Genomic DNA, 26,313 nt, shown 5'->3' on the forward strand with positions numbered 1-26,313 from the left:
GAGAGAGACAGAGCGAGGGCGAGCACAAAGAGGGGGAAGGGCAGAGAGAGAAGGGGACAGAGGATCCGAAGTGGGCCTTGCACTGGCAGACTGACAGCAGTAAGCTCACTGTGGGACTCGAACTCACAAACTGTGAGATCATGACCTGAGTTGAAGCTGGACACTCAACCAACTGAGCCACCCAGGAGCTCCGGCATAACCTAGCTTTAAAACATTTCCATCAAGTATACTGTTTTGTGTGTGAGGCACTGGATATAGAATTATCTGGAAAGCACCAATTTAGATAAAAGTAGGAGATACAGGTGCCAGTAGCTACTGTCAACTACCACTGGCTATGAAGCAGGTTTCAACATCACACTTGCCCTTTTATGTATCCCTACAACCAGACACAGCTCCCACTCAATGCTGCTTGACCCCCTAGTGACACCTACAAAGTGGAGGAAATTTTGAGAGACAGTTAAACAGGAGGTGAGGGTTATGGGCCAGGAGTCAGGACAGTCAAGACTAGGTTCAATCTCGGCTGGGCTGTCCTCAGCACAAAATCTGAGGCAACCGTGCAATAGCTCTGGACATCAGTGTCCTTAGATGTAAAAGGAGAGGCTGGCCGAGGAGGGACGGGAGGAGGATCTGGTTAACTTCAGCCGAACACTCTAAGCAAATTTCAACTTATTCTAAAATTGCAATATACAACAACTAAAACCAAGGTGTCTCTGGTTAAATTAGAGAGTGGGGCTCGCCCATCTTCCACCCAGGTCCCCAAAATAATCTCAGTAAAGCTCTGGAGGCTCCAAAAAATCACACTGGACCAGGCCTGAGTTCTAGCCCGCTCTGACACGTCACAGCTCTCGTCACAGGCACTGTAGCTCTGAAGATCCCTGATCAAACAAGGCAACCACAGCCTCACATTTTAAGTTATTATGATATATTTGAAAAGAAGAATTTGTTTTTACTACTGAGGCATTTGGGCCCTAATTCAGCAGTACTGGAAAATAAAAACATGCTGCTAGTTTGGATATACCAATGGTTTTAAGATATAAATAAATGTATAAGCAAAAAGAATGGATTAACTGAGACTATGATTTTAATTTTACATCATATGGAATGAAGATGTTCTCTACTTTAATTCAAACACTTATTGAGGCATCACCAGGAAAGAGACATTGTCAGTTCTTGGGCCTGTGACATGCAAGTCAGTCCAATCAGCCATCCCACCCTCGCAAGGAAGTGACAAATTGATGCCTGGGGAAAGGCAAGGGTAAAGGATGACAAATTCACAAATGTGTGAATAAGCGTAGACTCACTCTGACGGGATACGGCTGGGGTGATGCAGAGGAAGGCATGATTATGTTCAGGAGGGAGTTTACAAAGGAGGAGGCATTTGATATATCTTGAAAGAAAAATATAATTCCAAATCCTTTTTGGACGTGGGAAGATTACAGATTTTAAATGAGTAGCAGACAGAGATGAAGAGGAAGGGAATGAAATTAATTTGGGGGGCAGGCATTTTCCATCTATTCATCAATTAGATGGATTTAATTAGTCCAAGATCAAGTAGAAATGAATGCACACATGCACATAAAAAAAATAAAGGCACAACTTATCCAGTGATTGAGATGAATTTGTCTCTATTTTTTGGAAAGATTTTTTAAAAGCTAATGAATTAGCCTAAGACTGAAGTCCTAAGTCAATTCTTTAGCTTTCTGTCTTTTTAAAAATGTTTATGTATTTATTTTTAAGTAATCTCTGCACCCAATGTGGGGCCCAATCTCACAACCCTGAAAGCAAGAGTTGCATGCTCTTCTGAATGAGCCAGACAGGTACCCCTTAAGCCTTTTTGTCTTAGAGTCCTTGAAGAATCTGATAAAAAAAAAAAAAAAAAACAGTGATTTCCTCTTTCCAAAAGTAGGAAAAAAAGACACATTCAAAGGTGCAGAGAAAATGTCGCGTACAAAAGGTTCGAGGACCCTGACACCAAATCAAGATCCCTTACAGTAATTATTGACTGGCATTCCAATTTTAAGGAACTTGTTCTATTAAAACTCCCCAAGAAGTCCAGTCATGATTCACATCTCCCTCACCAAAAAACCCCACATTATTTCAATCTCTAAACTTCTAGAAGTTTATATAAGATTAAAAACAGACTGTTTAAGAAATTGAACTCACATGCACACAGCCCATGACTCCCTTCAGATGATTTTATAATCTACTCATATAAAAAACAAACCAACTTAAAAAATGCCCTCAGCTTAAAAAACAAATCAAAGCAGAACAAACAGAATAAACATATCAGCAAGCAGTACATAACACACACACACACACACACACACACACACACACACACACACACCAAGGAAATAACATTCAATCCAGGATGATTCTCTGGACTCCATTTTAGGTCACATAGATTAAAACCCCATGTGTCACAGAGTCTGGTAGAAAGCCTTCTAGAACTTCCAACAGCGGTGGAAAGTACCAGGTAACCCTTATAACTGTTGTGCTTTGGGATTCCAGAACAAAAGTATCGAGCCCAGGGTTGTCTACTTTCACCAACATCAAAATCTAAGGTTCTTTCATTAAAGTGGCAAATATCTGATGCGCTACTGGTTCATAATCACTTACCCAAAAGCCCCGAGGATGGAATTTTTCAGGTTTTTGGAAAGAAATTTATTACACATACCACACAACAGATAATATCCTCAGCTGGGGTCTGGGGCTGCACCCAACAATCAAATACATTAAAATTCTGCAGCAAATGCATGATTTGTCACCCCAAGTAGGATAAAGACTATACATAAATGCCTATTAGTCCAGGACAAGGTTTATATCACCCCAAAGTAATAAAACCTTTTAGTTTTCTAGCTTTTTGTATTTTGGAAATGCAATAAGGGTATGGACTTCTGTTACATTCTGGGGGGAAAGAGACTAAGTTAAGTGAGACTGGTACCTGGTTCTCAAGGGGCTTATAACCGAGAAGAGGAAATGAGGCACGTAAACAGAGTTCTTGACGAGGCAACAGTGAGGGAAAGGTAAGACTGATGTCTTCAGGTTAAAGCACCAGAGCATCATGAATGGGGAATCATTTCCCAAAGGAAGGATTTAGGCTCCCTTCTTAGAGGGGTAAAATGGCACCGGGCTCTGTACAATGTTTGAGGACTTTGATCAGAGGAGTAGGAGTTGGCAGGGGTGGGGGGGAGTTTTCCCCAACCATTCCTGTGACAGGTGGGGCACCTGCTCCTTCTATGCCTTCCCAGATTCCCTTCCCTGGGGGTCCCCGTCAATAGGTCTGAGGTGGGATGAGCAACCCACAAGCACCCTGGTGATTCTCATCAATAGGGAAGCTCAAGGAACAGTCTACATCAGTGGTTCTCACGCACGAGGGGGCATCAGTGCCAGATGGAAGACTTGTGAAAACAGAAGCCCCGAGGTTCCTGATTCTCCAGGGCTGGGCAAGGCCCGGGGATCTGCATCCCTGACAGGTTCCCAGGTGATGCCGATGCTGCTGGGCCAGGGACCGTGCCGTGAGATCCGCTGATCCAGCCATGGGTATTAGCAAATATTCAACGCTAGCCAAAAGCGAAACAATGGTGGGGACCTGGAGGGAGGGCCAGTGTGGTGGTGGTGCCACAGCTGGGCGTGCCAGATCACAGATGTAGATGGGACATCCAGTCCTGAGTCAGTCTGAGGAGCTGGGGCTAGTGAGGAGGGCCGGAATGAATACTACGCTTGTCATTTGGTCAGTAAATGTTAACTAAGTGCCCACTGTGTACCTAGCAGCAGAGAGGCAGCAGTGCCCTCGTAGAGCTTACTACAGTCTGCACCAGCCGTTCACAGATAGGGCCGGTTTGCTCCCCAGGGGACACGGCATTGCCTGGAGACATTTGTGGCCGCTGCGGCGGGAGGGGTGGTAAGGAGGTAATGGAGGCTAGAGATGGTAACCATCCAATACTGGGCACAGAACCGGCCTCACAACAAAGGGCGGCCTGGTCCAAACGTTCATAGTGCCAAGGTGGAAAAACCCTGATCTACACTTAAATTCAGACGGGGAGACAAAACCTAAGGCGTACGTCACTATGTTGTGAACTCCAGCCCAATGCCGGCCTCCATGAAAAAGGGGACAGCGACCCCAGATCACCATGACCGCCTCTAGTCCTGGATGCTGCTGGGAATTTGACTTTCAAATTATTTCACTCTTGTGAATTATGACACTTTTTAATCTCTTGCTGTAAAAGGAAGATTTAAAAAAAAAAAAAAAAAGGAAAATAACCTGACGAGCAAAGCCTTTCTGTTCCCTAGTACAGTGCATATCACGGCCCCTCCAACGATACTTTCTCCTGCTCAGATGACAAGCTCCGAGTCTTTGGGAGAAAGGAGATCCACAAGGATAACACAAAAGGAGTTAGCTTTTATCCTCCAAGAGGACTGTACTCCAAATCTGGGTGTTCAGCAGCACGGGCAGGCCGGGCACCCTCACAGGGAGACCCCCACTCTGAATCGGGACAGCAGGGTCTGTGTTGGAAGCACTTGAGGAAACCCTGAGACGCCGAGCCTGGGGACTCTAAGGCACATCGAGTGTGCGAGGCACCAAAGCGCAGAGTAGGAAACTTGCTTCAAACTGGATGTGCCCAAATATGAGTTTTGGGGACACAAGTGAGCAAAAATGCCTTCCCTGGAAAGGTAGCATAAAAGAGCTCCCAGGTGAGGCCTTATGGGAAACCAACATAAGGGAATCGACCCCTTTTTCTGCTACTTAAACATGTGGTGAGAAAGCAAAAAACTAGCTCAGACATGGAAAGTAAGAAGCTGCCTAGCCATCCATCAGGCTGCGGTCCCACAGCCAGCTGCAAAGCCAACAGGAAATAGTATCTCTCCCAAGCACATGCTGCAGCTGGAAAGGGTCCTAACAACCCCTTCTCTGAGGAGCACTGCTTTCTTACTCCCAGAGAAAGCTTGTCCTCTCAAAGCACAGACAACCAGAAACTTTGCTTTTTCTATATCATATCAGTCAGAATGAAACATTCCACTCTTGACCAGAGGAACGAAAGTCACTGTGACACAGAAAAGCAGCCGCGATCCCCCACGCACGTGCAGAGCCTCGCGTAAAGAGTTCTGAACACAGCACTGCACACTTATCTTAACTCGGTGGTTCCCAAAGAAATAGGACCTGGGTGCACCTCGCAGTCCACACCTGATGCTGACCCCTTAACAGCCCTGCGTTGCTTGCATCCTGTCAAAACACTGCTTCATTTACATTTCACTGCATTCCCCCTTCCTCCGAACTGGTAACCACTCTCTTTTCTTTTGTCTGGTGTGATGGGGCCGCACGGGTTCTCCTACCAAGTGTCCTCAGTGCGATGAACCAATAAACCTTTGTCAGGCAAGGGTTTGCCTTGGTGCTGTTGGGCTGAACGGTCTAGAGCAGGGACTGGAAAGAACGAAGGGTCTGTCAAGCCCCACGGAACACTGGCAACCACTACTAATCCCTAGAAACCCAAAGTAAGTTCAGGGGTCTTAGGTGATCAAATGTGTCATTTTCCAGCTGGTGACTGTGAACTTCAGAAAGAGGACTCATGGCTACTATGCCACTTTCACAGGACTCTGTCCAGTACAGAACCTGTTTAAATGTTAAGCCATTTATAAGTCTCCATTTGCTCAACTACCACTTGTCACGTGCCCAGTGAGTCTATGACACTCTGCTGGGCTATATGGTGGGGCTATCGAATAGAAGACACAGGCTCTGCCTCGAGGGACCCACGATAGTCACAAGCCACCATGTGTCACCATCACAGGGGACAACTCCCAGGAAGTGAGTCAATGAACAAAGCTACCAGGAAGGTGGTACAAGCGTCCAGGGATGGAGTGAGGAGAGGTTAGGCAGGGCAAGTTTAGCCTTTGCCCCACGGTCATCATTTATTCAGAAGCCTCACCTGCCTTTGTCCAAATTTTGTCAAGGATCATTCTTTTTCCTAACCCTCCTGCTCAACTGGTGCTCTGAATCTCTAAGACTTTAATTCTTTGTTCAGAAAGATGCGAAATAGCCCATTTCTCCGGGTTACTTTTTCTGTCCCACCAAGGCCACAAATCTGTATCAACTGTAGTAAGAAAGAGGGAAATTCCAGATGTGGTGAGCTGGAGGAATCTCAGGGTACTTCATTTATGAATATTTAGATAGTGTCTCTCTTGTTATGAAAGTCCTGGCAATCTGTTCCCCAGCATGCATTTCAGATGAGTTTCAATATCATGAAAGCTTTACTGGGGGGAGGGGAGGTGATGTTAGTTGTTTAAATAAATCCTAATCAGCTGAGTTTCACTTTCCCCCAGAAAATACCAATCCACATGAACATTTTTTGAATCATCATAACTCTTAATCCTCACGGGAGCTTGTATGTTAGCCTGCCGAGGACAGAGATGTGAGGAAGGGGCTTCTCTCCTCTCTACTGCTGGGCGGTTTTTGTTACAGATCTGTCCACTGACCAGAAAGGAGGGCCGCCCCACTCTCAAGCTCAGGGAACACAGGAGTCACATCACAATCTGAAAGCGATGCAAGGGGCTTTTTGGTGGACTTAGGTGCCTCATGGAGATCCTGGGAGAACGCGCCCTTTACAGTGAAAGCCAGAAAGCAGGTGGGGGAAATTAGCTGGAGAAATTCTTTCTTTGGCCCATGAAAAACATCTGTCAATAAACATCCTTCAAGCCTTCACTGACACTGAGAATTCTCCTTCTGACCTCCTGCACACTTACATGCATACTTACACCTATACCCGATGACCTCTCACGTTCCTACTAAACTGTCCCCATCTTCTTTTTGTCTCTCCCCTCTGGCTGCTCAGTTCTTTGAATGCAGAAATGTTTTACTCTGAATCGTTGAGCTTTTGGAACCGAATCAGAGGATGAAGATGCTGGGAGAGACCACAGGGGTTGTCTCTAGAGCAACCCTCGGACTTCACAGGCAATGCAGACAATGAAGAGCAAGGCAGAGAAATAAAATTATTCATCCAAGGTCACACGGCTAGCGAATAACAAGCTGGTCCTAGAATGCACACCTCCGACTTTGGGCAAAAACACACCACCCAGCCTCTATTAACAACACTCTTTGTTAACAACCTATCCCGGGGTGCCTGGGTGGCTCAGTTGGGTGTCCGACTTCGGCTCAGGTCATGATCTCACAGTTTGTGAGTTCGAGCCCCGCGTCGGGCTCTGTGCTGACAGCTCAGAGCCTGGAGCCTGCTTTGGATTGTGTCTCCCCCTCTCTCTGTCCCTCCCCTGCTCATGCTCTGTCTCTATCTTTCAATAATGAATAAATGTTAATTAAAAAAAAAAACCATCCCCCCACCGTGATGCTTCCAGAGAGCCAGGTGGATGGACATAATTAATAGATACTTATAGGACGGAACAAGGCTTGGGCTAGAGCCTAGATCCTCCCACATGCTTGAAGGAGCTGAGTATTCGGATCTGTGTTAATACCCAGCCCAGAAAGCCCATCTTAGATCCCAGAATTACTCTCAAACGGCCATGTCCAATACTGTGGCCACTAGGCACACGTAGCTATTGAGCACTTGATTTGTGGCTGCTCTGAGTTGAGCTGTGCCATGCATGTAAAAGACACACTGGACTGTGAAGACTCATATAGATAAAGAATAAAAATATCTCATTTGATAATTTTATACAGGTTACATGTTAAAGAGATACTATTGGGGATACACTGAGTGAAATAAAATACATTTACATATTTAATTTAGTAAGGTCACTTGTTTCTTCTTTCTTTTTTAAAAATGTGGCTGCTAGAAATTGTAAAATCACGTATGTGACTCACATAATATTTCTATTAGCCAGCTCTAAAACACAGCTACCCTCCCCACCCCTGCCCAGCTAATCTTTCCAAAAAGACTGGAATCTCCTGCCTGCAGACATGGCAGAGGGTGAAAAGAAAGCATCAGGAACAGGATCTTATCCGAGGGCTAGTTCCGAAGACCTGAGGATTACTCACTGCAGCACGCCCTGCAGACTGTCCAATGTGCCACATCCTTACAAGTGACCCTCGGGTCCCTGCTGCTCAGAATCCTCCCAAGAGCAACCTACAAAGTCACCCAAGGAGGACCAAGGTCCTTTTTATTCTGGACAGAGGTGTACCATCTACAGGGAATTCTGACTTTACTTCTATTGAAAGTCTTTCCCTTAAAACAAAACCTCTGTTCCCCAGATTACTACTTCTGCAGACACAAATCAGGTTGGTCAAGACCACTGGTTGTCTCATGTCACGAGGATAGCCTACCCTGGGGACCACATTGCCATCACCTTTGAGGCTTGATGTGTCTTCCCCTTTTCCTTCTCCTGCCTATTCCCCATTCTGGTCGTCCAAGCAACATTGCTAATGACAGGGATCATTTAGAAACCTGTCAATTGCTGCAACTACAGAATAAGCAGTTGAATGAAGGAAGGACACGCTACTGTCCAACAAGAGAAATGTTTGCAGAATGGTTTAAATATTCAATTCTTGAAAATTCTTCACTGCCTAGAGGCACCTGGGTGTCTCAGCTGGCTGAGCATCCAACTTGAATTTGGCTCAGGTCATGATCCAAGGGCTGTGGGATCGAGGCCTGCCATTGACTTCTGCAATGAGTTTGGAGCCTGCTTAAGACTCTCTCTCTCTCCCTCTGCCCCTCTCTCCCCTGCTTGTTCTGTCTCTAAATTAAATTTAAAAAGAAAGAAAGAAAGAAAGAAAGAAAGAAAGAAAGAAAGAAAGAAAGAAAGAAAGAAAGAAAATTCTTTAGTGCCTAAAGGTAGGTTTGGCATAAAAGTGTATAACTTGCATGAATAAATGCAGGGCCAGGTTGATCTGAGGAATATTGATGAGTTCCAAACAGTGGTTCTGGAAGTGTGGGCCCTAAACCAGGCACAGCAGCAGCACCTGGGAATTCCTTAGAAAAGCAAAGTTCCAGGTCTCACTGGACTAATGACTCAGAAATTGTGGCGGCGGGGCCCAGCAACCTGGGGGGTGGGGCCCAGCTCTCCAGGTGATTCTGGGGCCCACTCAAGTGTGAGAACCCCTGCATTAGAGTATTAGACAAGTGGGTTTTCTGCCTATGACCAGGAGTCGGACAACAGCATTACCACATGGAAGGCACCAGACCTCATCTGAACCTTCCACACCAAGGCAGAGCTACAGCACCTGCATCCGTATCTTCCATGAACTTGTTTATCAAAACCACCATTTCTTGGGGCGCCTGGGTGGCGCAGTCGGTTAAGCGTCCGACTTCAGCCAGGTCACGATCTCGCGGTCCGTGAGTTCGAGCCCCGCGTCGGGCTCTGGGCTGATGGCTCAGAGCCTGGAGCCTGTTTCCGATTCTGTGTCTCCCTCTCTCTCTGCCCCTCCCCCATTCATGCTCTGTCTCTCTCTGTCCCAAAAATAAATAAAAACGAAAAAAAGTTAAAAAAAAATATTTAAAAAAAAAAAACCCACCATTTCTGGTTTGGCAAATCCCACAAATTCATTTTCCTAAGTCTAAGGCAGTACCCCTCATTTGCTTTTGAATGGTATATTATTTCTCAATTAAAAGGATAAAGCTGTGTTTGCTCTTATATTAATCATAATTATATATGTGTGATTTATGTTCTCTCAATCTTTGGCTTTCCAAACTATATTAGCAGTCTGTCCACATGATGCTCATAAGAAAATCTGAAGCTGGAAAAAAAATAATAAAATCCCTAGAAAGAACTGAAGTAATTGTTTCTGACCAGAGCCTGTCCAGAATGCCCTAGTTACTGAAAGGATAGCTAAAGGGATTGGAGGCTTGCCAGATTAACAACTACAAATTCAGGACGCCCAGGTATATTTGCATTTCAGATAAACAACAAAGAGTACGGGGGACATACTTATAACCAAAAAATTATTCACTGTTTATCTGAAATGCAAATGTACTGGGCATCCTGTATTTTATCTGGCAACCATCTAGAACAGGGAATAGGACCTTTAGGAAGGCGTTAGGGAGACAACTATCCTCAAACACTTAAAGGGCTGTTAGGAGAAAAATGGGCTAATATCATTGTAGACCCAGAGACTAAAATTAGTGGGTAAAAATTCCAGGAAGAGCATACGTGGCTCAATGGAAGCAAGCCATCTGCGTGTAGAGAGATTTTAGTCGAGACGCACTGAGGATGCTGGCTGGGAGGCAGGGAGGCAGGCAGGCAGGCAAGGGCTGGGAGTGCTGGCTGAGTGCTGAGCCTAGAAGGTAGGGCCTCCCTGACTTAAAGGCCTATGAATCCCCCAACTGCTTGAATTGCCATTCTCTACAGCCTTTCTGCCTCCTGAATGATGCAAAGTGATTGGGTATATATGGATAAGCCCCAGCTCTGATACAGGCGGCAGGAAAGAACCACGTTCCACAAAGAAGAAAACCCCCCAAGAGTGCCAAATCTAACTTGTGCCCACCCAGTGGTAGGACCCAGTGGAACACATTTGGGTATATTTTTTCTGATGTATTTTAAAACGCCATTAAGGTGAAGGGGATTAAAGAGTACACTTATCATGATGGGCCCTGAGTAATGTACAGAATTGTTGAGTCGAGATATTGTATACCTGAAACTAATATAACACTGTATGTTAACCATACTGAAATTTAGAAGACTTAATTTAAAAAGTTAAACAGCCATTAGGATTTTGTGAGAATTTTTCAAAAGTATGTCCATGACTGAAAAACCCTTAACTGCTTCCAAATGTAAAATATGGATAAATAAGGAAACTCACTCTTTGTCCTGCCGTCCATTTCTGGTTTTGACGAGTCTGGAGTTGCCGTCGTTGGAGGTAACTTCTTTCCAATTGTCTGAGGAGGAAAGAGATCATTTTACTTAACTAGATGATTCTCTCCATTAAGCAAAGAAAGAAAATCAAGTTCATGATGACAAAATGTTCACAACTGCTTCTCAAAACCACACCCTCGAGGCGTGGCTGCTCCGAGCAGGGCCTGCCATTCTTTGACAGGTCAGAGCCTCAATAACAAGCATAACAAGCATGTGAGAGAACCAGGGAGGAAGGGTTTCATCCTTGTAGGCGCTCCAAACCTTTTATTCCCATTCTTCCTTGGTGCTCTTACTAACAGGCTGATGATTTTCAGCAAAGTAGACAGATACCTTTCCCCTCACTTGATGAGAAGCGGACTATATTCGTGGAGGCACAGCACCTGGCCCAGAGGAGGCGCTCAAGAGTGTGTGCAGAGTGGAAGAATGATAGTAAGAAGAAAAGGATAAAAAGACAGAAAGACGGGAAGGATAAAGGGAGGGAGGGCCAGAAGGACAAGTGGATAGGCAGGTGGAAGGACAGGCAGAAGCAAGAATGTCCAGGGCAGGTGTGCCTTATCACATGCCCCAGCCGTGGAAAATGCACGGTGCCTCGTGGGGTGGGAGCGAACACACCCACGTCCTCTAGCACAGGTCTATCTGCCCTAAAAGCGGAACGAGGGGAGCCCGCAGCGCTCTTCCTTCCAGCCTTTTAACCTTCCAGGGCTTTCAGAAAGGCCTGTGCCACAGACCCTAGGTGTCTATTTACTAGTAAAAAAAAAAAAAAAAAAATGATGAGTTTGTGAGGAGTTCATTTTCTTCCCTTCGTTCCAGGCTAATTCTATTATCATTCATTATTAATAAACCATCCATAGAAAAGACTGATACTGTCACTGACTAAAGATGTTTCTGAAAACACAAGTGACTCAGAGGCTCAAAGGCACCAAAAATGAAAAAACAGACAGTAAACAAAATGCTGCTTCCAAAGGCAAGGTCCCTTCCCACTCTTCTCCTTTGCCACCACATTTGTGTGATAATGATTAATGCCCAAGGAAATGGTCAATCGATACCTGGGAAACGGCTGTCAACATCAAGTAGCTGGGGCAATTCAACCTCCCCAACAACGAAGGGTTTCCCTAGCGAGAATTCCAGACACTGGGAAAGCCAAACATAGCTGCACCTTGAACACGTGAACAGGAATGAACTGGCATGGCGGAATGTTTCTTCAAATAAGACTGATTCACCACAGTTTTTAATTTGAAAAAGTCCTTGATGCTTCAAATGTTGAAACTAACATTAAATATGAATAAATCACAGAAAGAGGAAAAGATAAATCAAATCCTCAGCCCTTTATGAATTTTTAAAAACCTTTGTGAAAGAAGCTTTTACATTTTACACGTTGACATTTTTATTTAGTGCCACAGGGCTTTCTAAATTGGATAAAAAATGAAATCCAAAATATTATGCCACCCCTCCACTGCTGCTAAGTACTCAAACTAATACTATTTTGTGATTCCAAGGAAACATCAAGGAGGAAAAAAGTGTGTTGTTATTCGGCCATAAGGTCAAATTTGATGAGAAACCGTTCTTAGAATTATCTTGAAAAACCAGGAATTGACAGGAAAAGTAGGCACTGTCCAAGTGTCATTCACATTCCTGTTCACACTTCCAACAGCATCGCCACCCATCTCTGTTTATTCCTTTCGGACCAGACTAAAGTATCACTATCATTAACTCATTAGGAAGAAGAAAAGAAAAACCACTGGCACATCAGTTTTCACTGACAGTGGAGAGAAGAAATCAGGAATATGCAGAAGGAAACACTATGCTCAATCCTGACTTGGGTTCCTTTCTGGGAAAAAAAATGAAGCTTCCAGTGGTTTGGGCGTTAACCCAGGTGCCTTCCTTTAGAGACCTTCATAGGTTGTATGCTCGGACAACTCCCCCTTATTTAGTAACAAAAGGAAGCACTGCCCGTGGTCCCTGATGCCCTGGTTTACAGGACAGTGCAAGCTAACAGACATCAAGAAGATCCACCGGTTAAATACACTTACTTCTATACAGAAAAACACGTAAAGAACAGCTTACTCTGTTCTGTTTTCTTGCTATTTCAGAAAATACAGCACGCTGGCCTTTGCATGGATCCCAGCAACAGGGGTGATGCTGTGGCTGAAAATGCACTCACCTTCCAGGGGTGCTGGGCTTATTAGCTCCTCCTTCCTTCCTCTTGGGCCATGATTGAAGGTCAAGAGTAAGTCAAGATCCTCCCCTCTCAGCTTGGTCTCCCAGGCGTCCCAGAGATGGGAACTATTCAGGAGTTGCTCTCTTCTCTAAGAGCTAGAGAAGCATGGTTCCCAGGCGAGTGGCACGGGTATCACCGGGAACTTGTTAGTAAAGCAAATTCCCGGGCCCCACCCCAGGCTTTCTCAATCAGAAACTCTGGGGATGGTTCCTGGTAGTCTCTGTCTGAACACACCCTCCAGGGGACGCTGATGCACACTCGAGATTGAGAAGCACTGACCCAGAGGTAGGAGGGATTCCATTAGCACTAGCCAAATACCTTTCAAGGATTAACAACTCAGGTGCCTATTCTCATATCTATATAAATCATAAGCTGTCTTTTTCACTCTTCTTCCTCTTCTCTCTCTCTTTCCAGAAGGCTTTGTTGCCTTCTACCTTCTCTATTCTCAGCTGGCATAACAATTGGTCATTCCTACTAAATCAGTCAGTGCAGAGAGGAATGAGAGTTTAGGAGAGCCAACAGGGTGACAATGTCACTGAGGGGAAAGAATGGGGACATAGGTGGCCATGGGATTCTTCACCAAAGAAGCCCTGAAAGGATGGATGGGACAGATGGACGAATGGACGGAAAGATGGTTTTGTACCAACAACGGAAGACCATACCTAGCCTCATACTACCATGAAGGTCAAGTGGGCAGATCTGCATGAATGTAGTGACCTCCAGGGAGAGCCACGTCCTGCTGCTCCTCCACAGTGTTTCCCTCTATGGGCATGTTAGGTGGGACATCGCTTCATTGTAGGAGACTGTCTCACACTAAAGGACATTAGGTGACCTTTGCTCCTGTCCACTAATAGCCTGCAGTGCTCCTCTGTCAATGCATCCATCCCGAACACCCTACGCCTTTCTAAACGCCCCCTTTGAGAACCTCTGTCCTCCGCCCTTCCTCTAAATCCAACAACAAAGACAAGGAGTAATGAATTACTGCTTTCCCACCTGGCTTTCAGCTTCCCCTACACCTCTGAAAACATCTTTGGTTCAGTGGGCTAAAAGTGAACAGAACCCGAACTTTCAAAGGGCAATGCCTAGGGGCGCTTGGGTGGCTGAGTCAGTTAAGTGTCCAACTCTAGATTTGGGCTCAGGTCATGATCTCACGGTCCTCAGATCGAGCCCTGAGTTGGGCTCCACGCTGAATGTGGAGCCTGCTTGAGATTTTCTTTCTTTCTTTCTCTCTCTCTCTCTCTCTCTCTCTCTCTCTCTCTCTCTCTCTCTCTCTCTCCCCCTCTCCCTCTCTCTCTCTTCCTCCCTCCCCTTCAAAATAAATAAACATTTAAAAAAAACTTTAAAGGGCAATGCCTAGCTCCAGTACACACATAGGTCAGATATAATTGAAGGCCAGGCCTAAGGAGACAGAAAAATCAGGGAATCACATCCAGACGTCTCTCATCCACTTTAAGGCAGTGACGAAGGACGTTAGGCTTATAGCAGCTGTGGAAGAGGATTCAGCATCTCCATTCCTTGCTTCCTTGGCAGGGTTCCAAGATCTTGCCCTCTGGGTGCCCTAAGAAGACAGCTTATCCAGGACAAGCACCGGTCATACACTTGGGGGCTGTGTGGACTCAGCTCAGGACCCGGCTCTTTCACTCCTAAGAGATGTGCAAACAGGCCCATTTTACCATCTGCCTTGTGAAGGAACAGCTGAGCGCTTCCTCTTCTCCGTGCTGTGGTCTAAAGACCTCTTAGTAGCCACATCTGTGCCACTCTGCTCTGCTTGCCCCCCAGCTCGGAAGCCACTGCTTGGTCTCAGAAGACATGTACATATGGACGGCTGCATAAAGCTGAAAGCTCTACAAATCGACAACTATTGGTTGCCACCGACAATGAGCTACTATTGCTATTGATCTACTTCAACAAACAGTAATCACCAGGCTGCCATCAACTTTTGCCTCTCCTACCACATCCTAATGTCCATTTAAAAAAATGACTTTTAAAAATAAACAATTAAAAAAAGCATTCCTTCGAATATTTAAGACCAGAAGCCTTTCTCCTACTAGCTTTCTCGACAGAACCCTACATAAAGTTTCTGGGCGATTTTGTGTGTAGTAAGTAGGAGCGATCATATATATTCCTAGCTCTACAAGATCTGGTAATACAGCATCAAGAAAGATAACCCCCATATGATTTCAGTTACTGAAGCAAGTAATTTTTTTCCCCTCTTCTGTGCCAAAATGAAGAAACTAACGCTTGTAGGAAAGACAATCCCTGGATGTGAGCCCAGTAGAATCCAGTTCCCTAATGACTAATAGATCTGTTTCTCTTTGTGACCGCTGGAGCGTGAGACCAGGGTCCTGCTTAAACCAAGTCACCCCTGTGACTTCATTCTAATTCAGATGCAAACTCCTTTGAATGTATAAAATTTTCTAATTATAGGACAATGCTAAGGAGAAGGAAGTTTAAGTCCCATCTCTGAAAGTCTCCTCTCAGAATACTACGCATAACTCTTAATCACAGAGGCAATCAGGTTCAGTGGGTAGGGAGGAAAGAGAGAGAGAGAGCCCTATATTCAATGAGTGAAGTCTCTCTGTTGGTACACCAGGCTTTCGGATACCTATTCCAGAAGAGGGTGATTTTCTGAGAAGCTATACGTAGACATTACTCAAGTGTTCACATAAAGCCAAACACAAGAGATGACTTTTCAAACAGCTGGTAAAATACAAGATAAAAGATGGTTCTTTCAAGGCATTCCTTTTACTACCTTCGTGTTTAACGCTACTCCTTCCCTTTATGCTCAGCACAGATTTATTAAGTGCCTGCTCAACCTGAGGCAGGGAAGCAGACGAAAAGGCAGGAGGATGTTTCACATTATCACCAACACCGAAAGAGCAATTCATTGGGTTCTCCAGAGTAGTGTGTTGACGAGTGTCCAACCATTTGGCATGGTTCTCCCAAATGTGAGTCATATACAAGATACGGAGAGGTATAGGCTATGGGAGATAGTGACAGGAGAAAAGAGAAACAGGATCTATATATAACCCTATCCACAACCTTTTAGCTTTCATTTACCATCGTAACTCAGAAAGATACACAAACTATTAAAACTCACTGTCAACTCTTAATATTTATTTTTACACATTCCTTTCATGAACACCTCTAATTGATGGTATCAGGAAAAGTCTGCTTGGTGCTCAGCAGAGAACGGTAGGAGCAGAGCCTAAGCCCTGTGAGCCAGCTCATGTCAGAGCCAGAAGAGAACAAGCACAAAGGAGCGTCCTCACAATGGGGGCCTGTGAGCTTCTAATGGGAGCCTTTTCTACTCGCTGGGAAATTTACATTAGCAACTGTCAATTCGTCCGCCTTTGGCTGGCTCAGCTTAAACTATTTGATACCAACAGGACATATGCTGGAATAAAATACAACTCAAAATTCTAAAGATAAAATAAATGGTCCAGTAAAAGAAAAAAATATATTTGTAGCTCCATTCTAGGGTCAGAGGTCATCTTTAAAACACCTCAGATACCACTGTGTCATTTCTGACATCTCCGAGAGGCATGCTTCAGTCTATCTTTAAACACCGCTATAAGAAAAAAACTTCTTAAGTAATCTCCTGATTTTAAAATTGGGCTTCAGACTTACGGTTACCCATATAATGTTTATTTCCCCAGTTGTCTTGAAAAGTTAGCAAAAGTTCAAATTACGTTAAACCTCTTTGCCCAATCATGGTCAAAGACCCGGTCAGATCCATAGCTCCTTTAGAAGCATTTGTTAGCTGTATTACGCTTAGAAAGTTTAACTGCTTTTCTCTCCTTTTCTCTTCAGAAATAGTGGCCTCCTTGAGAGCAGGACCTAGATGTAAATTATTCTCTCTACAAAGTAAAGGGTTAGTAAGCGTTGAACAGAGCAGGGAGTTTGAGGATGCCACGGACGCATGCGTTACCCTAGCATTAACAACCTCCCAAGACAACTGGTGAATGAGTGGAGAGTTCCTTCTTGACAAACGAGACTAGAAGGGCCCGCTGTTTGTCACTGTCCTGTATCAGCTCTTTGCAGCATAATCTCTGGTGACAGCATATTTTCCAAGATTATTTCCTAGGCCTCTGTCGCCCCTGGCTCACTCTCTTGTTCCCAGGCACACACCCCCAACCTCCTATTAATTACTGGTCACCATAAAGAAGAATCCAATCTCAGCCATGTTCCTGGTAGACAGCTCTCTGCCTGTGACTTCCAACTCTTCATCCTAGCCTGTTCCCTCGCGTTCTCTCAAGTTCCTACCTATTATGATCAAAAAAACCCTCATGTGGAGGATTCATTATCATCCAGGTATGTGTACATACATGTGCACCCACGCGCGTGCACGCGTGCGCGCGCACACACACACACACACACACACACCCCATTCTCTTGTGCTGAAATCATTTTCCAAAGTATGCTCCCAAGATGTCGTACCAACTAGCAAGTGCCAAAACACCGAATCCCACAATCTGGTAAATATGGAAAACATAGAACACTTGATCTAATCCTTGCATAATAGCAAATTAAAAGTCCTGTAGTTACCGTTTAACCTTAGCATTATCTAAGTATCTTCTAAGCTCAACCAGTACTTCTTGTGCTACTTATGAACACATCACAAGAATGAGTAGTGTATGGAAGAGCTGGATGAACATCACTGCCTCTACTTCCTGAAGTCTCCTGGCTCATCCTCTTTGTTTCCTAGACTCACAACTTGGAATCCACCCTTGATTACCCTCTTACTGCATGTTCTCCTGTCAAATCCACCACCAAAGCTCTGTTTTCAGATTTGCCCCTTCTTCTCTGACCCCAGCCTAGAGCCCTGTTACTATCACAGAGACCATTTCACTAGTTTTCTAGACAAGGATCCTATTCCCCAATTCAGGCTACTGCCTCTGATCTCCCATGAGACTCAACTTTTAGTCAACCTCCACTATCACCCCTTACTATCTCCCTTAAAACACTCTGAATATATACTGCTTCTTAATGGCTGTTCACAGAAAGTCCCAAAGCCCTGAAGACATTTACTTCCAATTGCTGCAACCTGCCATATCTCTCAGTGGCTGGTACCTTTCCCTGTACTCTTAAGACTATTAGCAACCTTTTTCTGAATATAAAACACGGATGCCCATCTTTGATGCCTCCATTAGGCCTTCCAGGCTCTACTCTTTCAATCTGTACAATAAAAACTTTAGTATCTATCATTCTACTGAACATGTATATATGGAGTCTGCTTTACGTTAGTATATTTCTCTCCCTGAGACACATGTGTGCATTTGTGCGTATCAGTCGAAAGATGTATCTGAGAACTGGAGCCAATTCTACCATTTATCATGCACTTTATCTTCTGCCAAGATTTGCTCATTTGGGTCATTTGTTTGCATTTTCAATAGCTCTAGAGACCATGCCCTAAAAAGACTGGCAAGATCCATAGAACACATTCACAGGTAGGATTTTGTCTTTGTCAAAACAAAATAACTTATTGAATGTTTAGTAGGGGCTTCACTCATGCTGGGGAAATGCAGTGTTGAAGAACGAATCAAAACCTACTTAAGTGCTCAATGAGGTGGAGAATGTACATTCAGACAACATTAAAATCATAGAAGGCAGCTCTCCAAACATCTGACGGTATATGAAAATACTGCTTATATTTTACCTCCACTGTGCCCAAGAGAGAAGCCTGCATCCTATTTTGTTGTAAGATCATCTTTTTCACAGAGGATGAACAGGCCAAAGTAAATTTCCATTTCATATACCACTTTGACAAAATACAATTCGCCATTATGCCCTAAAAGACTATTTTCCACCGCTATGACAGATAAAAGGAAAACATAACCCTTCTTTCTACTAGAGGATTACTTTTATCTTTTGCTTAACAATGCTCCCTTTTTAGATGCATCTGGAGAATTTAAAGAGTATGGTTAAAGGAGACAGAAGGATGTGATGGCAGGAGTAAATACCACGGGCCTGGTCTGAGTGTTGTTCATCCAGGGCTTTCACATGACACTTGCTGTACTTTTGTGGACCGAGTCCTAATTTTTCTATAAAGTAGCTGTATGAATTCAATTAACATACAAAGATGCTCTCCGGATTTAAAATATTTTGATTTATTTAATCATAACATAGTCTAGGCTATTTCCCTTGCCGGGGATAGCACCTCCTCCCCCAGTGTATTTGAATCCCATCTCACTTTTAAGGTTCAAGGGAAGTCCAACTGGCTAAATCAAGGTTTCAGTAATGTTTCTACTGACACGCAGCCCACGATGGATCACGGCAGTTTTATGGCATACTTGAGGGCAAAACCACACTTAGTAGTTTTCCTTTATACCTCAGAAATATAGAAGGTTGGCCTGCCCCCTTCCTTCCTTCCTTCCTTCCTTCCTTCCTTCCTTCCTTCCGCACTCTTTTCCAGAACTACCATGAGCCATGATCTATGCCGCAGGCTAGGTTAACAAAGATGGGATGGGCAGAGTCCTGGATCTTTACTGAGTTCAAAATTTAACAGTCCGTCTCGGACTCATTAACAGAGCATCATAGTACAAAGAGATAAACACTACAAAAAAGGTGTAGAGAAGAGAAAACAGGAGCTATTAATAGTCCCACATTGGAAAATAAGACTCACAGCAACGATGAAGCATGAGGCAACTTCTGAAGAGTGAGCAGAAACTTGCTGGGTAGAGAATGATGGAAAGGGTATTCTACCTGAAGAAAAGCAGGAGCATAGGCGAGAATGTTTGTGGGGAAGGGGGCAGTGCAGTCACGGGTGGAGGAAGGGAGAGCTTCCTGGGTCAGGAGGCCAGCAAGGTAAGTTGGGGCCCATGCTAAGTTTGCGCATTATCTTAAAGGCAACCAGCAGCAAGCAGAGGTGTGGTGTGGTCAAATTACTGACTTTAAGACCAATGATCCAGTGGCATTGGGAGGAATGAAGAAGAAAGGAAAGACATGCACAAGTCAAGGAGGTGAAGAGGAGGATGATGGAGTGATCCAACTGAGGCAGTGAGGGTGAAAGTGTAAAAGAGAGGTTCGAGAAGTATTTAGACCACCTACCTCTCTCTACTCCATGGTCACCACGGGGAGAAATTGGTGATCGTGAACTGGTTTGGATATACATGGACAAAACCCAAGCTCTGTTATGTCCTTAAGTCTACATATATGCATTCTACGTGGGTACAGAGTACCAATCACATGCCAAGAACAACATTAAGTTCAGATCCTGATTACAAGAGGCAAAACAGGCCCAACACAGAGACTCGGGGATGCATTTCGGAGAATCTATCCTAATGTGAAGAATCACAGTGAATGTGTTCTCAGTGCTCTGAGGCTGGCGTGGTGATGTTTTGTAGAAAAAGTAGGCCCGTGATAGCTGTGAACAGTCAGCTTACTGTTAAAACACCAATCAATCTACCATTTGAAAATGAAAATATGAAAAAAAGATTTTTTTAATGTTTTATTTATTTTTGAGAGAGAGAGAGAAAGAAAGAGAGACAGAGTACAAGAAGGGGAGGGGCAGAGATAGAGAGGGAGACACAGAATCAGAAGCAGGCTCCAGGCTCCAAGCTGTCAGCACAGAGCCTGGTGCAGGGCCCGAACTCATGAACTGCAAGATCATGACCTGAGCCAAAGTCGGACGCTTAACCGACTGAACCACCTAGGTGCCCCCAAAAATGAAAATATTTTTTTTAAAAAACAGAGATACCTAAGAAGTTCTTGACACAAATGAAAAAGCATCTTTCTAATCTGACAAGTGTAAAGTAAATAGTTGAGCCAACTAAGTCTCCCAAAATGTCTTTGCTAGAGATGAAAGTGGGAAATTTGTTTCCCCAAAAGGAATTTCCAGAGAAGATTTTATGTCCTTCAGAGCAAGAAAGGGAAATGAAATTGTTTCAGTCACAGAGGAGGTAATATTTGGAGCGATGTTTTATTGTTTTGTTTTCAATCAAACTGCTATTTATAAGGCTAGGGCATACAATGGAATATCAGTTAGCCTTCAAAAAGAAGGAAATCCTGAAACATGGCACAACATGGACGGACCTTGAAAACATTACACTAAGTGAAATAAGCCTGTCACAGAAAGACAGATACTGTATGATTCCACTCACACGAGGCACCTAGAGTCGTCAGATTCATGGAGACAGAAAGCAGAAGGGTTGTTTTCAAGGGCTGAGGGGAGGGGGAATGTGGAGTTAATGTTTATGGGGGACAGAGTTTCAGTTCTGCAGGGTGAAACGATTTCTGGAGACAGTGGTGACGGCTGCACAACAACGTAAATGGACTTACTGTCACGGAAGTGTGCACTCACAAATTATTAAAATGGTAAATTTTATATTAGGTATGTTTTGTCACAACTTCTTAAAAGGCTAAGAGTATACCTCTCTTTCCCTACAAGCCTCTCTCTAAGTATGAATGTTAACTAGAAAGGCAAGAAACTGCTCATGACCCTCTGGTATCCTATCCTGATACTTAATATTTAACCATAAAATAATCAGGGGCGCAGACAGCATCAAACAAGGTGAGCTGGAGAACAAACTCATCTTTGTCCAGAAGCTCATTTCAGTCTTACAGGAAACACTCCTTCCATCGAGACAATCTCTCAATCTGGCTCCTGCTATACAGCTCTGACTTTAATGCTGCAGGACTCATTCTTCACTTTCATTGCCTGCTCCAGACTCCCAAAGAACAACACTTACTCCTTTTTTAAAAAAATCATCCGGTCTCCCCGATTTTATAGAAGAAGGGAAGAGAAAACTGCATCAAAACTTTAAGACTCAATCATACTCGCTTTACATTTTCTTTCACTGCAAAGAACAAGTTCACATCACATACTTATTCAAAACAGGAACTTCCTAAATATACCCAGAGGTCAGGTACACACTGGTTATATCTTCTAAACAGAGAGTGAAATTCTTAGAAAGGGCACCCTGAGGCACTTCAACAATGGAGATCCTCAAAGAGAGATCAAATTAATCTCAGGGCATTCTAGGTATTAATGACTACAACATGCTCATTCGTCAATGAGGAGTGAACACAAAATCTGTGCCATCCATGAAAACATCCTACATGTCAACCACTGGAACTTTCTCACCCTCTCCACGGTCCTACTGTGGTTGCTTGGAGTCTCGTGAACAGCACTGACTACGCTCTCTGCTTTGTATTTATGGCTACTTATGTCTGTGTCTGTTTAACTGACTAGAATGTAAGGGGGGGGGGGGTGAGAGCTGTGTCCTGCTAATCTCTGTATTCATTGGAGACACTAAACACTCAGAGTTTCCTCCAGTCGACAATAAATTCAACATTCATCAAAAATATTTAGATCTATGGAGAAAGTTCTATGTACAATGTGTTTTCTAGGTGCTGGTGACAGAAGAACGGAACAAGTAAAGCTGCCCCCCCCCCCACCGCTTTCATGATAGCATCTGGCAAGAGGAGCGAATTAGTATTAAGTAGGGTTCCTCTCTAAGAGCAAAGACTGTGCCATCTTGGGCAGGTCACTCCACGTCTCTATACCTCTGTCTCCTTGTCTGAAATGGAGATGATAACGTGTACCTTATAGATTTTCTAGGATTACAAGGAAAAAATGCATATGAAGTACTTAGCCATTACTGCCGTTGTTGAATTTTACTGAATAAAAAAATCGATCACTATAATGCTTCTTTATGAATCTAGTTACAAAGAATGACTGTTTTGATTACGGCAGCTTTTCAAAACGGCAGGTTAAACTGCCCCATTCCTTTGCTTGGGGAATGGAGAGCATGAAGCGACTTTTACAAGACGGTCACGCAGCAGAGACGAGCTTGGAGCAAAGCGGTAATTCTGAAAAATAAGCAAGGAAGAAAAGCAATAGCAATCACCATAGAGTCACCGCCTGGGAGGAAAAGCAGACAACACAAAGAAACTCGGAGAAACAACTAAGGCCAGAGCCGACAACCCACAGAGCTTTCAGGTCAATAAAGCTTCAGTTAAGGTGGCGCCCTGCAGTGAGTGGCCGGAAGACTGTTCCAGAAGCCCCTCAAATACAGGCCCGTGCCAACTGCTTCTGGCTGCATCCAAACTGTTATCTACTGTTAACGATGGAAAAACAAGGCGTGTGTCTGGGAAAAATGGCCTGTTGTCAGAGAACAGAAAGCCTTTTATTGAGAATTTGGAGCCTTAGGAGCAAACACACCACCATAGAAAATCACTCCGAGCCATCTTTTACAAAGCTTGGCATCCATTCAATAAGAGATGAAGAAATCCTAAATCGTTAGGCCAAACAGATACCCCTCCCGAGGCAGTTAAGAAACATGGGCCAAATGAGACCATAAACTCATGTGGTACAGATTTCTACAGCCACCGGTAGAAATTACCGACAGACCCTTAGACGCGCAAAGCTGAAGTCACAGTCCTCTACCTGGAAGTGGACAGGCCTCCTGCCAAAGGCTGCTTTCTTAAAGGCTTCATTCAGTATCAGCAAGGAGGAGACAAGTGGAATTCTGTTCAGATCCAACAGGTGGTGTATCAAATTCCACAAACCTTTGTGGAGTGCCCACCACGACCCAGCCCACAAGCCAACACTGCTTTCTTACGTTGGTTTTTTTTTTGTATGTTTTCAAGAAGCTGCTACGTTTTCAGCTATAATATAATATAATATGGATTCACACATAATGTTGACAGGAGTCAATGCAACCACCAAATTCCAGTTCTCCCACATCCTCGAGGTACCTAGAGCCTTACAACTAAACACCCCACAGCCTTTTTTAGAGACATGTTTCACAAAGTTTGTAATGTTTCACGAAGTTTGTAATTTTCACTAAGTTTGTAATGACATGGGAAATTTTATATAAGGCTAAGTGGAAAAGATGCACAAGTATGTATGTGAAGAAAATTATGTGTGTGGTATGATCTCAACCGGTTAAAAATGTATGGCAAGAAAGGCTGAAAGTAAATACCAAAAACAAAACAAAACAAAAAAGTCAACAGTGTTTGGGGCGCCTGGGTGGCGCAGTCGGTTAAGCGTCCGACTTCAGCCAGGTCACGATCTCGCGGTCCGGGAGTTCGAGCCCCGTGTCAGGCTCTGGGCTGATGGCTCAGAGCCTGGAGCCTGTTTCCGATTCTGTGTCTCCCTCTCTCTCTGCCCCTCCCCCGTTCATGCTCTGTCTCTCTCTGTCCCAAAAATAAATAAACGTTGAAAAAAAAATTAAAAAAAAAGTCAACAGTGTTTGCCCCAGAGCGATTAAATGAGAGTGCTTTTTACTTTGTTTTCTATTACTCTACTTTCCAGTGTTTCTACAAACCGGTTATTACTTTTAAAATGCAAAAAATAAAGTTTTAAGAAAATAACATACACTAACATAACTAGAAAGGATGGCCTACCTCTCCACGTTACTGATTTCTTTCCATAAGGCCTGATTTGATTTGCAACACCTCCTAACTAGAAATCACAGGCAGCTTTTATTAGAGGGTCATTCTATTTCCTTCTCGAAGTCATTAGGAAGGATGTTAAGAACATCAGATGTAAAATGAGTCACGGCGGTAATTCACAAGACGCCACCCATTTAGAGCATCGCCTGCCATTTATTACCACCCTTTACTTATAGTTATTCATCAGCTCTTAAACTCAGTGACTAAGTAGATGATAGAGTCATTTCCAATTAATGTTGTTCCCAAGTAAAGTATTGCGGCATTTTATCACATGTTTTCAAAGCTAAAAAACATATTTCCCGCTCTTCTAATTAAACCCATGAATTCCTATTCATACGCGTGACAGTAGCTGAAAAAAAAGTTGAGTTTACTTTGTAACGTTTTCACATATGGTCACAGAGGATACTTCTGGATTCCTCAATTTCCAGCACTTGAAGAAGTACTGATTTAAAGGTGTGATGTATTTGCGTGGGGTCTCTATAGCTTTATTGTTCTGTTTTCTAGTGGTTCTCCAGTTCTTCACAAGGAAAAACTCTTTTTAAACACAAACCAAAGTAATGATTGCAAACAGTTTCTCAAGTGGGAGAAAAAACAAATGTGAGGAAAGCCAGACCCCCCAAATTTTGAGGTTTCATTTTCCCCTGAGCTTTTAGAACAATTTACTTAAGTGTATCACAATCCAAAAAAAAAAAGAAAAAAAAAAAGAAAGACATCGATTTCACAGCTGTTTTCATTTCTCAGCTATTTGACAACCGTCTCCACTTAATGTGAACATACTTTGATTTTGCTGCCTTTCAAAAATCACGCTTGACTTTTTTCTTTTTTTTAAAGGATTCGAGTTTACGGTGTGGACGGATTGAATCAATGCACTTTTAAGAGGAATCTTTTGGTCGAATGATTCCTGGTCTGCTGGGGAAAAAGTTCAATTCAGCCTATGCTCAGCTACCACACATATTCATTCATTCACTCAAAGTTACAAGTCTCTTTAGTAGCGAGTCTCAGGTGCAAAAGGAGTTCTCTTAAGGCTGGAAATTCTCTCTCTGATGCATGATGAGTTTTAGGCAAATTAGATCCTCACCAAATGAATAAATGGTATGTCTTTCATTACTCATTTTGCATGTTCTCATTTTCCTGTACTAAAATATTTCCCCATTCTCTTCTCCTTTCTCTGTAACACACACAAAGACACCAAAACACACAAAATAGAGGGGAAGAAAACCTTCATTTGAAAAAACAAAACAAAACATGACATCACCTATTTTAATCACGTGCTTTCTTAAATGGCACTTTTTACAGTTCTAGGTTATTTTTAAAAAGGTACTTTTCGTTATTTTTTTTTACAGGAGTGGGGGGAGACACTGTGCACAGTAAAATATCCCAATTGATGCATTTTCTGGTCTTGAGAAATTCCTTGTCCTTTTCTACCACAATGGAGAATGTTCTGTTCAGTGCTTTCCACTTTAAGTTCCCGAGAGCAGAAGTTCCTCTTGTTGCCTTCCACAAAGTCTCGCCACAGTCTCCACACAGGGAAAACAATACGATTCATGGAAGATGGTGACAAAGGAGGACAGAGAGCAGGAATCGGGCTTCTGGAGTGTCTAACCTCTTCCCCACGCCTGAGTTATTATCCTTAATTTATTTCAGACAGATGGGTTTCAGATGGTTATCTATCTAATTCTACAGGGGCTTTCAGTGAAAGATTTCCACATCCGCCTCACCAGAGGACAAGGAAGAGTTGATCAGGCCTCAGTATTGGCTACTTCTCCCTTATTCCTAACCTGCTCACCATGCCTCGAGTTAGAGGGGGCTCCCCTTTTTTTAGCCACCAGGGGACCAGAGAACAAGCAACCATCGAACCTCACCTAATTCTTCACTTCCTCCCAAACTGTTTAGCCTTCTCT

The 26,313-nt window shown here is 43.7% G+C and overlaps 1 protein-coding gene across 10 annotated transcripts in view; it reads right to left on the reverse strand.

The window, feature by feature from the left end:
• Positions 1-26,313, reverse strand: part of SH3KBP1 (SH3 domain containing kinase binding protein 1) — a 334,334-nt gene that overhangs the window by 91,039 nt on the left and 216,982 nt on the right. For all 10 annotated transcript variants that reach the window (XM_043570579.1, XM_043570581.1, XM_043570580.1 and 7 more), the window contains one exon: positions 10,742-10,817. In XM_043570579.1, coding sequence (XP_043426514.1) covers positions 10,742-10,817 — 76 coding nt within the window. The remainder of the gene's footprint in view (positions 1-10,741; positions 10,818-26,313) is intronic.

This window comes from Prionailurus bengalensis, chromosome X, assembly GCF_016509475.1.
Source record: "Prionailurus bengalensis isolate Pbe53 chromosome X, Fcat_Pben_1.1_paternal_pri, whole genome shotgun sequence".
Classification (NCBI taxonomy): Eukaryota; Metazoa; Chordata; class Mammalia; order Carnivora; family Felidae; genus Prionailurus; species Prionailurus bengalensis.